At 33.1% G+C, this 15,136-nt stretch overlaps 2 protein-coding genes across 2 annotated transcripts; both read right to left on the reverse strand.

Moving 5' to 3' along the window:
• Nucleotides 1-1,239: 1,239 nt before the first annotated feature.
• On the reverse strand, nucleotides 1,240-6,396 carry LOC123707318 (deoxyribonuclease-2-alpha). Its single transcript, XM_045657250.1, has 8 exons — nucleotides 6,011-6,396; nucleotides 5,378-5,552; nucleotides 5,180-5,285; nucleotides 4,725-4,940; nucleotides 3,830-4,055; nucleotides 2,729-2,911; nucleotides 2,400-2,562; nucleotides 1,240-1,943 (listed from the first exon to the last, which is right to left on the reverse strand). Exons 1-8 carry the CDS (start codon nucleotides 6,127-6,129, stop codon nucleotides 1,839-1,841), a joined length of 1,293 nt encoding a protein of 430 aa, XP_045513206.1. The 5' UTR covers nucleotides 6,130-6,396; the 3' UTR covers nucleotides 1,240-1,838.
• A 337-nt stretch (nucleotides 6,397-6,733) lies between these two features.
• LOC123707328 (probable methylmalonate-semialdehyde dehydrogenase [acylating], mitochondrial) lies at nucleotides 6,734-14,048 on the reverse strand. The gene is made up of 10 exons (XM_045657261.1): nucleotides 13,781-14,048; nucleotides 13,075-13,211; nucleotides 11,823-11,933; nucleotides 10,945-11,051; nucleotides 10,556-10,669; nucleotides 9,810-9,976; nucleotides 8,715-8,835; nucleotides 8,441-8,590; nucleotides 7,954-8,094; nucleotides 6,734-7,322 (listed from the first exon to the last, which is right to left on the reverse strand). Exons 1-10 carry the CDS (start codon nucleotides 13,814-13,816, stop codon nucleotides 6,838-6,840), a joined length of 1,569 nt encoding a protein of 522 aa, XP_045513217.1. The 5' UTR covers nucleotides 13,817-14,048; the 3' UTR covers nucleotides 6,734-6,837.
• Nucleotides 14,049-15,136: the final 1,088 nt, after the last annotated feature.

Below are 15,136 nucleotides of genomic sequence, written 5' to 3' on the forward strand. Positions count from 1 at the left end.
GCGCGCAGCGGGTAGAGACTGAATCTCCCCGCGCGCCAGCAGCCCTCACCAAGGGCTATATGCCCGCCCCCGTACCGCCCTGTATCAGCAGGGCGCGAATAAAAACACCACCTGAAGGGGGCATACGCCCCGAACAGGATAAAACATCCCCCTCGCGAGGGAGGGTGTAGCATAGACCAACGCTAGTTCAGATAATTTTTAAGTCATATATAGTTGCAGACTTCAGTTAATATAATTATTATACAAATTGGCGGCGTAGTTCATGTGTGTTGAGTTCTTAAATATTTAGTACAAGGCCTCCTTAAATTTAATAACATACCTTAAATAGTAGCGCTAAAGTGTTTCGTAATAAAGTATGAGAATTAATATTCATATGTTACGAATTCCATCGGCCAGACTCACTTGAAGTTATGAATGTAAAGTTACTACTATGACTAAGGAATGGAAGGACTTGGCTTGGGGGTTTGCAAATAAACCACCTAAAAGACCTCCTTTAAACCACATTTCTGGTTTCATGCTATTTCTCGTCATCCTAATGAGATGTTTTCTCATGTTTCTTGTTAAAGTAATATTTAAAAGTAAATGTATTTAGACATACAATACAGTATCCAGAAGGGATGATGGAGTCATGACTACCCCGGGCACTACCCTGGGGTAGGGAGCGTTTAAGTATTACGTCACGAAATTTTTGGAGATTCTTGACCTCCCCCCCCCCGTGAAACACTGGAAAGTGGAAAATAATATTAACAATAGCGCGTAATTCAAACCCCGACCCGCATCGTAACGTTTAACAAGAGGGCCCCCCCCCCTCCAAATTTGTTACGTAATACTTGAACGCTCCCGTACTCACTTTATCGATTTTTTCTGATACCGTTAAAAGATCGCGGATATTTAAGAATTCTGTATACAAACGTTCCAAATCGGTTGCTTTATACACCCATTAAAAGCACAGAAATGTGTGTGTATATAGTTTTATACAAAGAATTTAGGAATCAGCTGCTTTACCAGACTCGATTCTGTATTCCCTTCAATTAATACCAATTACCGTGTAGAAAAAAAATACCAGTCAATAGGAACATTATAGTTATCCCTACAGTGCAAGTTTAGATTTTTCCATATCCATTATGTATACAAAACACAAATACATAAAAGCGAATGTCCATGTTAGACTGCGCAACTATGACTCAAAATACTGAATATGCATATTTCTACGCTATGTCTACACGCAAGAATACACATAAGTAATAAAAGATAATAATAAAAAGTTTTTATTATACATAATAAAATGAAAATTTACATTACAAAAGAAAATATTTACAATAATAAAAAAGCGTCCATGCCAATCATAATTGTTTTGAGTACATCCGACAAATTCTAACAGATTCTATGCCTATTGTTTAACTTTTAGTCGCTATTGTCTAGGTAAGTACGCTCTATGCGCCTGCGCTGCCAAAAGGATTTACACAAATAATAACTATTTATAATCTATTTAACTACGCCATATTTACAACTAAGCTTACACTATTTATCACAGAAAACATATACTTTAATTAGAAAAATCATATTCGCCACTATCAATGAAAAACTATAACAATCCTACTAATTGCAGCATTTTGGTAATAGTACTCTTGTCTCTCTCTGTTAAATTGTGTTTACGTTGTGATGAAAAGAGACAGGGAGACTACTCAAAACGACGCAATTCAATGACTTATTTTATCTTAATCTTATATTTAATGTCTTAATCGAAGGTAGTATTGTAGTGGTAAGTTCCTCCTTTTCTCTCAACAAAACTCATAACAATAAAGTATATCGACGTACTAAACTATTGTTAACTAAATCTAATTATTACAAGATTGAACTGATTCAATTAAATGCGCGAAGTTACCCCAAAGTATGGGACCAGACGTACAGACTGTTCCACCACCACGGGACTCTTGGGGCAACTGAAATAAATCAAATATTTAGTAGAGATATATATCAAATATATTTAACCGACCAAAGGAGGTTATCTAGTGTAGGTAGGTCCGTTATTAATAGGTAAATAGATGGGCTTTTTTAAAATAACAAACAAACGGGAAGAAAGCTCATCTGAAGTTAAGTGATACCACCGCTCATAGACACATTGCCAGAGGGCTCGCAAGTGCGTTGCCGGCCTTTGAATTGGTACGTTCCTTTCTCGAAAGACCCTAAGTCGAAGTGGTTTAGAAATACATCGTTAGGCAGCTAACCAGCAGTGGAACCCTACATAGTGATGGTGCGCGGCAATAACTGCCTTAAAAACGCTCCGTTGTGGAACGACGCACGTATAGGTGTTACGGGTGGTATGTCACATTCGGTCTAATACATCAGTTTCCTGGTATTTTCCTTTGCCACAAGTATATTGCGTACAAGATACTCACAGCTCGATTAATATCTCCGACACACACCCAGTAGTCTGCTACTTTGGTATCCTGACTATTGTGCATCTTGTGAGCGACGGCTACGGCCCACTTCGAGTGGTCGTTGTGAGACGTAAACGACATCTTGGCTATTGGAAATTTTAGGCGTTCGATGTTTCGGACCCTGTACATATTTAAAAAAGATTCATTAAACAAGTAATTAAAAAAATAAATAAATGCAAAAATTCTCAATCACAAAAATCTAATCACGGGTGGCGAGTAAAAAGATACTAAAACACAGACAATAAACTATGCTTGTCTAGCCTTAAAATCTGTAAAATCAAACTTACTGGAAATTCCTATTACATTCCGAATCCAGAGTTCCCGGTCCATTCATCCAGGACTCAACTAAAAGGTCAGACTGCAATACTTCAGCCACTAAGCCGCTGTACAAATCGTCATTGAACATAGCACTTTTCGCAAATGACAGGAATTTGCGACCAACTAAAGTTTCGAAGCTTTCTATGTGGTACCTGGAATTATTTACATGAGAATTTAATTGTATTTGTCATATTATAATAATATTATTATTTATCTATGCACAGGTAAGATATCATAGTTTTATTTAGATTTTAACTTGAGTTGAGTATATTATTTTATGGGTAAATATTAGTGATATTCCTGAAGCTGAAAAAACTGACTCAAAAGTATTTTTCAGAAAAAGCCTCGCCTCAGAAAGTTTATTTTCAAACGGTACATAGAACAGGAAAAGGAAATCGCCTAATGCCAGAAGTTACAAATGTTTTTTTGAACAAAAATTTGTCAGTACATAATTTCAATCATTAAATATCTTCGTAAAAAAGAATATTGTGTATGATTGTTGATTTATTTGTATTCATATAAGTTAAAGTACTATTTGTTGCATCACTAGTAAAAATCCCTAAAATTAATTTATTGCATAATGTAAAAACGATTTCAAGCTATATACTTATATCTTTCTTTTTATTTATCCAAATCGATATCTATATATATTCTTCACTATTCTAAATAATTCTCGAGTCACATCCTCCATCCCAAATTTTTAATTTTTATACATTTTTTTTTGTTTTTTTTTATATTATTATTTCATCATACAAAAATACATACCACCCAAAATGTTCATCCCTATATTTTTTTTGGTTATTAAAAAATTAAGACTTGAACTCTGAGGTTTATATAGAGAAATATTCACAGAAAAACCTAAAAATTTTCATACCAAAACACCGAACATAGGTAGCATAGCAAAATGTTCCATGTTGGTATGCACTACAAAGGTAGGCTAAGTAAAATCACATTAAGGAGAAACGAAGTTCGCGGGGGCAGCTAGTAATATAATAAGGAATAAGTGATACTTGTATCGTATGTTCCATAATAAACATATTTTATTTTAATAAATTCAAAGTCTAACTCACCAAGGCGATGCATCCACAGTTTTATTTCGAATTACATCTACTAAATTGGGTAATTCATTTTCAAATTCCTGTGGTAAACGATGATATACTATTGATGGCTCATTGTATTTCAACTGCATGCCGATTTGGTTAAGCGTGGCCGTTTGGACTGATACACAAAGGAACGACTGCCCAAACTTCATGCCACTTGTTGGATAACTATATGAACTTGTGTTTAGACCATGAGCTGAAAAAAGCATTGTCTTTGTATAATTACTAACTTCAACATCACTAGGAAAAGGTTTACAATTTGACATGTAATTTTGGAAGTGAAACTTCTTTAGGCTTTTATTATAATAATAATATTAGCGTCACGATGTGCAGCGTTTTTGTCGAAGAAAAGGGAGAGAGCGATTGAGACCGATTGAGAGAGAGTGAGAAAGGACGAACACAACAACGCTATTGGTTAATGTATTCGTTTAGTAGTTACATATTAGAACATTTAGACATTTAGATGGCAATTCTGTCGCATAACGTTTTGTGCAGTAAACGCATATTTTTTATGTATTTATATTATCATACAGTGTGAATATAGATATACAAATACATGTAGTGATCATATAATGGTACATAATCATCTATTGAGGCTTTTACCTTAGTAATAATTAATTTACATAGAAGTTTCACTTCTGACACGTGTACTTTGTACGCACGCACTTTTTGTTTTAGTAGAAACATTCAGAGGACTATTTAAAAAAATGTTTTTAAGACAAATGATTAAATCAAATTAATTCACTTTGGTCAAATATGCATTAAATAGATGTAATAATAATACAGTAAAAAATAATTTACAGACTAGTATTTATTATCTGTGTTAGCAAACAGATAATTTTTTATGTAATAATTAAGCACTTACTGTCTGGTACAGGCGGAAACCGTGGTACAGAATGAACAAGCCATGAGGAAGTGAATTTGTCACCGAGAATAACACCTTTAGTATGGCCATTCTCTACTCGAGTTTTCATGAATTTTGAATGCATTTTACACATCTCAGCTAAATCATAATCATCATAGTATTTGTCGCCAAGTTTGAATTTTTTATATTTTTTCATAGTAGATTGTTTCTGTTGGCCTGAAAATGTAACAAAAAGTGCTGAATAAATCTGAAGCGGATGGATCTATCAAAAACAGAAGCTATATTTATTATGATAGTAGGAAAATAAGCAAAAAATCTTTGTACCATAAGCCCCTAAGATGTGGAGTGGGGCAGATGTTTCTGGTTACGCTTATTACATTTACTGTACATCAGGTACACCTACTAACCCAAAATAATAGATTAACTAGATCTTAATGATAGATCTGTAGCTTTACCTTTTTTACTCTTAGAATACATTTCTGCCACTGATTGTAATAAATCAGGCTTATTTTCCGTTGATGGAGGTTGGTCATTGTAAATTACTGAAATTGTGTTTTTATCCTGAAATCACAATAATTTTCATGAGCTTGCACCAATGGATTATAAACTTGTTGGACTATAGGTTGTGTTGTTTAATAAATTAAAAAATATACCTGATATAAAGGTGCTAAGGTTCTTCCAACCATTGAACGAGGGTCACCAATTGATAAATCAGACATAATCCAACCCCCTCTAAGCTTAGATGGTGTCAGATGCATATAAGCTACACCTCGTCTTACTAAAGGATTCAAATGGTTTCTTTCTCTAGGTAACTTGTAAACATAGAACCTGTAGTAGTACATATGTTGATTATCAAATCATACAATAGACTAAATAAAAATCTTAATAAAAATAAATGTATTGTTAAAAAATAGTAAAATACATACAGTTAGCAATAATAATTTTTCCTTGATATCATCAACAGAAGTTAAGGCTAGCTAGCATTATTTACATGGAATACTTGAATGATATGAATTCTTTATCACGCATAGGGACACATTAAAAGTATTTACATTGTTATACTGCATATGGTGTAGTTAAACTAAAATCCCTTACTCATATATCAATAGAAACACAAATTTAATGTAATTACATCTTACTTCTACTACAACTTACATCTTAAAGCGACATTATTTAATAATATTAATATTTAACAATACTGCGATTTCAAAACAAAGAACCTATGATTTTTAATCAACAAGGGAGATATTTTAATACTTAGAGACGGTTTTTTAATTTAAACTTACCAATCCACTGGCTCTCCTCGTTCATTTCTGCACTGCGGAGTCAATCCTAAACTATGTGTAAGGAATAATATTAACACTGTGATACTAGTATTCATTATGAAACGTGTTTGGCCCATCATTTCTACCGATCAAGTAACAAAGGAAACTCGAATTGCTAGAATAACATGATGTCATGTTACGAACATTACGATTAAACAATGTGTGTTTACAAACACAAATTGCTATTGCTTTAGCTGCGTATCATAAACAAAGAAAAAATCTAATGTATTAATTCCTTTACAAAAACTTAATACTTTAACAATACATCTTGCATTGAAACAAGAAGAATTTAGGAAAAGTTTAGTATAAATTTAAAATAATTAGAATTTAAAACTGAAAACCTGTTCATAACGAACTTAACTGTCAACGTCATATTCGATTCTGAACAGTTATTCATAGTGCTTAAGTGTCAAATATCAATTACATGCGCTTGAGTTGAGAGTATTATCAATTTAAACAAATATTTTCTATTTAATATTTTTTACAGCTGATTACCTCTGCGAATGAAGTCAATGCCTTTGTCTAAATAGTATCGTAGTTTTTTTTTAAATACCAGTTTTATACATTACATACTACATACAATGATACATTCTCGACTTAAAATTACCAACATGTTGTTAAGTTATAAATGAAAGTCAATCGTTTTCATAAATATAATTTACTTAACATAATACATGATAAACCTTTAACAAAATATAATGGAAGACATGACTTCGTAATTATAACAATATGACGATACAAAAAATAAATGCTCTTAACGTTTTCTCCTAAAATAACTAATTTGAGTATTACTGTTGTGTCGGCATAGAAACAGCAGCTTTAGTATGTGAAACGTCGCTTTGCCTCCAATATGACACCACCGTCTTCAACTCTGTATAGAAGTCAATACCCTGTTTACCACAGAAGTGATTTGTACCCAAAAAGCTTCCTCTGGTTCCACTAAATGAAAACATAGACAATGGAACCGGAATCGGTACATTTATTCCAACTTGTCCAACGTCGATTTCCGCTGCGAATTTTCTGGCTGTTGCCCCATTCGTTGTAAACACAGCTGTGCCGTTTCCATATGGATTTGAGTTAATTAGATTGATTGCTTCGTCTAATGTATTCACGAAAAGGCAGACTAGAACTGGACCAAATATTTCCTCCTTGTAACATTCCATGTTTGGTTGGACGTCAGTCAAAATTGTAGGACCGACAAAGTTGCCCTTTTCGAAACCAGGAACCTTGACACCACGGCCATCGAGAACTAATTTGGCACCTTCCTTTACACCTATGAGAATAAATTCAACCATATTTATTTTGTTTTAGGCTTTAAAGATGTTTGTTAACTTAAAAACTTATATGTAATCGGTTTCTAGTCTTAACTGGTATTAAAAATTGCACAACAAATACTTATTAATATTCAACAAGGAGGTTAACCAAATTTCTGATTTAAACACTTGTCTATGTTAATATTGAATTAACAATTGTCACTTTGGCTTTAATTGACAGAGTAGTAACAAGAGTCGGCAATATTAATAAAATTACTATTATTATCTTTTAAAGATACTATATTCGTTGTTACTGTACATCGGCACTGATAAATATATTTATATGCCATATATACATCCTCGCAACAACAATACATGGTTTTTGTTATAAGATCTAACATAAACATCAAATCATTGAATATTGACTGTAGCAGTCTACAGCATAATGCCTTGCCAAATTAAATTATCACAGCAACATTATAAAGTAATATCTCCCATTAATGTATTTAATTGAAACAATCAGCTTGTCCACTATGCATTGGTACAGTTGAGGCTCGCAATAGTAGACTATAATTTTTTAATGATTTGTTTAGACAAGTTAGTAAGCTATTATGAATAGTCCCTAAACTTTAATTTAAAATAAAAACTAACCTGATTCCACAAGTTTGTGTATCCGTTCCTTAGCTCTAATAGAGATGACGGGACCGACGTCTGTTCCGGGTACATGTCCCGCGTTCACTTTGAGTGCCTTCCCTCGCTCGACTAAGTCGGGAATCCATTCCTTAGCTTCGCCTATACGGATAATAATTACATAAAATAAAGTGTTGCTTTGTTGGCATCATCAACGTAAGCACTAAACGAATTATCTTCGAGAGCCAAGAAAAAAATTAAATTAAATCACTTGTTTGTTGATAGAGAATAGAAAAGATCAAAGAATAAGTTTTTTTATGGCCATTATTAACTAACTTTACTGACATTAAAAGAATTATTTACATAAAAATAAAGATAACACCAAATGGTTTCGACTAGATAACGTAAGTTAACACTAATATTAGATAAGAAAAGAATAACAGCACTGCAATTTTAAGTAAGAAAATAACATAAGACTTGATTAATGTAACAGTTAAAAAATGCTTACCAACAAACACAACAGTGCTAAGAGCCATACACCTTTGTCCCGCAGCACCAAACGCGGCACCCGCTAGCTGGTTCAATGTGTGCTCTTTATTTGCGTCCGGCATTATTACACCATGGTTTTTGGCTCCCATGTTACTTTGTACGCGTTTGCCTAAAATATATGTGGGTAGATTATTGGTTTTTACGATACTAACTACCCTCATTTAACTTTATATTTTCGAATTTTAATAGATCCGAACCAGGTATTTCAACGTGTACTTTTTTCAATTACATACCATTGGCAGATGCCCTGCTGTAAATATGTTTGCCAGCCGCGTCTCCGCCAACAAAAGACACAGCCTTGATGTCAGGTTGGTCGCAAATGAAGTTAACTGTGTCGTGTGTACCGTGGACAACCTATAAAACATATTGGATATACTTTTAGTTATTAAAATATATTGTTAGCTTCTAATATTTATTTAATTAAATTCTAAACATTTTTATGAAACATATTCTGAAGAATGTACAAGTGCGCATGTGCAATAGTTATTCATTTGACTCGTTCGGTTGCTTACGAGTTGTTACGAATTGACCATCTTCCCGAAGTGGGATCGTCGAGTCGGAGGAGGGAGTTGTGATTATAAAAGAGGTTGTGACACATGCGCACAAGCTTTTTCTTTGCACAAGTTTGAAGTTATACAGTACACGTAAAAGCAGTGAAGTGTTTATTTTTCCTACCCTAAGAACTAGATCAACTATCGCTCACAATATGGATGACAAGGTGATTCGGCCATGAAGAATAGATAAATAAGAAGCAGTTAACAAGTAGGAAAGCAAGGCAACCGTGAGATTGGGTTATGTAAATATGTAGGCCTTGTACACACCAAATCCGAGAGGTACTAGCTATGGGACAAGGTAAAACTACCCCCATAACCAACAAACATGCATGGTGAATTTCATGAATGTGGATGAAGCGAGAGAGGTCAGGACCGTAGCAAGTGAAGATCCGTGATCTCTAGGAACCTCTTCGGGAAAATGGCGTGATAATATAAAATTAAAATGTAACATTCATTAGGAACTTTTTTACTATTATGTTTTAACAAGCGATTAATATCCCGTCTCAAGGTTTATGTCCCCAAGCTCAAATAACTTATCATCATCATTTTTTTTACACCTATTTCCATCATCTTAACCCTCGTTGCTCCACAATGCTGATAGCATGCATTTATGATATTTTGCATATGCATATGCATGCATTTTAGATATTTTTTTCCGGGCACCAGTCCTATAAGCGGCCAGCTGTCCACTGAAGTATTTCATAATCAATTCAATTATAATTCTAAGTATAGATGGTAAATTTCTCCCAATTTTATGTGGTATGTTTAACTTACGTTAACAAGGCCAGGTGGAGCTCCAGCTTCCTGAAGCAGATCCATCATCATCAGGGTCGCACCAGGATCTTGTTCAGATGGCTTCAGGATGCAGGTGTTACCAGTAACCAGTGCTGGTGGGAACATCCACAGCGGAATCATCACGGGGAAGTTGAATGCGGCAACACCTATGAAAGTAAATACATATCGTCTGAATGAAATAAATCTTAAACAATAGTGTTTCTACCTCATTCTACTATTTTTAATATTACAAGGTTCTTATTTATATCATCATCATATATAAAACTTGATTCACAAACATCTGTATTTAAATAAAAGTGGCCGTTCAAGTATAACGTAAGCACTACAGGGGAGGTCTTTGATTTTCTTATTTAGTGATTACGTCAACAGTAAATATTAACTTTTTACACATATTACCCACACATTATCTTTGTTTAAAAACGTTATGCATTTTCGAGGATTGCTACAGAAAATTAAGACGTTTATGAACTATTATTTTTGAGAGCTTTGCTTACTTTTGCTGACAAGAGGAGGGGGGGGGGATTAATTGCAGTAAATCTGCTTACGTAATACTTGAACGACCCCAAAGTGATAATCTATGCATAATAATTGTTACTTATTGCGTCTTAATTGCTTCGTTATATGAAATGCACTTTTACAAAAGGAATCGAAAACTTCGAGATCCTTAAATAATGTCTGTGGAACCGGAAAACATACAAAAGTCTTACATAAATAAAGTTACTTACCACCAACCACTCCAATAGGTACTTTATAGCTATGAGTGTCCATGTCTTTAGAAATGTTCTGGATAGAATCACCAAGTTGGAGCGATGTGATACTGCAGCAATGTTCCACTGATTCTGTAATAAAAACATATTTAACTGTCAATAAAAATTATCCTAAATTATATCCAGTCCTCACAACACATCTAAGACAGAAAAAAAACACTTTTTTATGTTACTCTCTCTCTCTCTCTCTCTCTCGGAGGCTCTTCTAGTGTTAAGTGACTTCTTTTAAGGTATCGTGATACTTCTACAAGAAGACAGTTCTTGTATCAAATGCTATTGTTTGACTCATTCTTCAAAATTATTGTGTTTCACATAAATGCATGTATATTGCAAAATCAAAAACTTACGGATTCCTCTTAGAACATCGCCTTCAGCATCAGCGATAGTCTTTCCCTGCTCTTCTGTAATTTTGGCAGCTAACTTACTTTGATTTTCACGAAGTAAACGCGCGAATCTATTCGAATTAAAAAAAAATAAGTTATGGGGTCCGGAGATAAATCACTCTTAAAATTTTTCTTAAGATCATGACAGTGATTGATGGTTATTGTTTTTAAAAGCGTAGGATTCGCCAAAGATCTGCAGAACTTCAACGCAACGATGGTATCGCGAAGTGCGGCCTGCAGACAGTCCAAAATGGCTCTGCCAGCAGTTAACCCAGAACTGACAAAGCAGCTTCTAAACTTAAACAGAACTAATCTCAAAACAATGATAGGGGACAATTACGGGCAATTGTCTACTTAATAAACATCTTTTTGTACTAGGCGCGACAGACAGCCATGTGCAGGGGCTGTTTCAGGGCAGAGGAATCAGATACCCACGTAGTCCTGGAATGCGAGGCTGTGGCTACACAACGTGCAGAAATCCTCGGAACGGTGAGGTCGCTCCGTGAAGCCTGCGAAGTGCCCAGGAGGCTTCTGTGCTTTTGTAAGGAGTTAGGCTGGCCAGTCCAGGACTTTACGCACAACGGACTTATAGAGTCTAAGTGCGGTAACTGAGTCCACAAACCAATAACCAAGTAGCGTAGGAGCTTTTTAACAGTGAATTTGATTGAGTGAAGTTAATCAATTTTGATGGTACATTACACATAAAGAAGATATATTATTGTATATTTATAATTTAAGTTCTTCCCCACTTTATTACCACTCATTATAAAGTTCCTAATTAAAATCATGTAATTTTATGGTAACATGAACCATATTTACATGAAATTTTTATACATACTTACTTGAACATAAGTTGCTGACGCGTCATAATAGTGCTTTGACTCCATGATTTGTAAGCCTTTTTAGCTGATTCAAGAGCCAAATTTAATTCATCTTGTGTTGCTTCAGGAACTCTGGAAAACAAACAAAATATAGGCTAACATACTTAATAATAAAAATTCCTAGTATTCTTCTGTAAGCTCTAGTTAAATTAATAGATGCCTGCTTTTTATGATTTCTTTTGTTTCGACGAATTAAGATGTGTGAAGGGGCAAGGTGTGCTCTTCCTACAATCTAAACAGAGAATCATAAATCAGTGAAACCTCTCAGACTGGCTGGTCCTTAGGACTAAGAAGTTGATGTTGAGATGTCAACTTTTGGAAACACTTTGATAAAGCAATTTATTCAATAAAAGTAAATGTTATTTTAATATCAGATTGTAGCTGTTGGCTACAGAAATGAAGAGTAAGAAGTCATTACATATCTAGTAAATAGAAAAACTAATGAATTGAATAAATAAATTTTATTTTGCTTCTTAATATTATGTAACCTTCTGAAAATAACTGTAAACATAAGTTTAGTATAGCAACCCATTATCTGATATGACATACTTCATAAAATTTGTTTACATTCAGACTGATAAAGTATTGTATAACATAATTTATTTATAAAGATATATGAAAAATTCATTATATAACAGTTTAATAATTGATAAAAAAATATATAGGTATATAAAATTATATATGACAGAGAAATTAAAATAAATTATTCAGCATTTTTATATATGCTGCGATTTTTTAATGAGGTTAAAGTTTGATTGATTATTACAATTGATCTTATTTTTATAATTACAAATATTGAAAATGTGTTTCAGAATCATGGTATTTATTTATTTTTGTTCTTCAGTCTGAGACAAGTAATTTACACATGGCATCTATAGTTATGGAGGTAAATAAGTAAAATTCTAATTATAAATAATTTTAATAATAATCCAATACAAGGCAATATATGTCTGGAGACTTTGATTGCAACTATTTATTTGTTTCATTTCATAGAATAATACATGACAAGTGAAAGGTTTAATTGTACACACACAATGAAAAAAATGGTGTGTCAAGGATACAGAATAATCCCCAGCTTTGAACCTTTTCCAAACCGAACCAGTAATAACCACTTCAAAGTAAACACATATAAATTGATTACAAATCACTGCCCCAACTAAGCTATAGATTTGGCAATATTTGATAGCCTAGTTTAAATAATGATAATAAATACCTCCCAATGACTTCATTTGTAGCCGGGTTAGTAAGATCAATCCATTGGCTTGTCTTTGAGTCTACATACTGACCATCAATATATAGTTTTGTAGTTGGTGCTGAACTACTATAGTTACGGCGTAGAAGGATATGAGACTGAAAAGCATAATGGAATCGGTCATTTCAAATATTTCTTAAGGCTTTCAGTAAGTTTTTCAGGTTTGTTCATTATTTTTATAAACTGTCATGGTAAAAAATTATAAATGCTTTTTCAAGTTTTTAGTACTCAAATACTAAACTACAGTCCCTTAAAACTCATTAACCAGTTTTTATTGATTACTTAGAAAATCTAGTCACACAGACATGAATTTTGAAACAACAGATTTAATCAATTAATACTGTTTTTATAAATGCATAAATTATATACAAATTGAAAGTCATTCAGAATGTATATGTAAAGTCATGTTGCTTCGTAAGAAATATTCAACTACGCAACAACAGAATATGTATTTGGTAACATGATTTATTTAGTTTGTATTGTAAATTCAAATTTAACCTAGTGATGTATTGAATACATGTTTCTTACATTCCTTATTATAGTGTAAGAACGCAATAGAGTACGAAAATACTCTTTTGACATTTGTTTTTACGATTAAATTCAAAAACACATTGTTTTACTTCTTCATAAATTTAATAGATATTTTAAAAAAATTAAGCATACTTACTTCTGATTTTAATAACTTCAACATTGCTGAAGCCATGATTTAGACTTAAACTTAATGCAAGAAAACTTGTTCCGAGGCGGCAGTTAGGTGGAAAGGGGGCCTGGCCGACTGATTGAAATTACAAAGTGATATCGTGACCTTGCGGCTTGAATTGATAAAATTAAATTATACGGTCTGTCGTCAGAGTAGGGATGACTTGTATTGTACTGATTTAAAAAATCTACGTTTTTCAAAGTTATTTTTACCGGTCACTGCATACTAAGCAAGTTAAATCATTAAATGTTAATATTATTCTTTGGCCCGTTAGCGAATATGAATTCAAATACTATTTGAATTACATCTGCTTTTGTGTTATTTTTGCAATAGCCGAAAATACATTTCGTGTTTGAAATTTGTATTAGTTTGTAGTACTAAATCTACGGAATTTCATTCTCATTTTCGAACTCGAATTACGATGTCGGCATTTTAATCAAGAATTTCAAACATTGAAGTATAGAGTTACAGTATTTGAGGAATTGAGATTTCATAGAAAACGTGTCAAGTATAATTTGTCAGCCGTCACCGTATAACCCGAATGACAAATGAACGTCAAATCTGACTGTGTAATCATCAAGTGTACAGAGTAAGTAAGAGTGCAACTAAGACAATCTTATTTGATAACTGTCATAATATAAAACAGAATTAGCGATTATTTTTCGCAATAAATACAGTACACTTGTTGTTCCGTTTCAACATGATTTGTATTAATTATTTTTTCTTTGATCATGTTCTTTATTGATTAGAATGTTAATAGGTACATGTAACAATTTCAACTATTATTATATTAAACGGGTATAAAATAACTAAAAACATATGACATTGTTAACCATATGTAAAGTACTTTTAAAAATACGCTTTTAAGACTATATTCGTTTTATCAATACGGTGACTTAAGTTAAATGTGTATCCGGTGTAGAGGTTTGCATAAAGACTTCTTTGATAGGTCGTAAACGCACTGTTGATAAGGCCACACTTGATTAAACATAATATTAACAATCTTACTACCTCTTTACCTTAGCTCTTTACAATCTTTCATGCATACTTTATGTAACAATAAGGAAATGTAAATAGGAACTTAGTATTTTATTTACTTAACATCGGCCTAGAATGATACGACCAACTTTATAGCCTTATTGTGTGGTTACCGAGTATCAACACATTTTCTCATTAGTTTCTTGTTCATATGTTTAGTCTTTATACACACTTTAGGTATGATAAGCAATAAAAACACGATAGTTACGTTATGCACAGAAAAAAATACCGACGTGGAGAAAGATTATTTAATGATTCAAGCAAGTGTATATCGTAATGCAGTAC

The sequence above is a fragment of the Pieris brassicae genome, chromosome 1 (assembly GCF_905147105.1).
Source record: "Pieris brassicae chromosome 1, ilPieBrab1.1, whole genome shotgun sequence".
NCBI lineage: Eukaryota > Metazoa > Arthropoda > Insecta > Lepidoptera > Pieridae > Pieris > Pieris brassicae.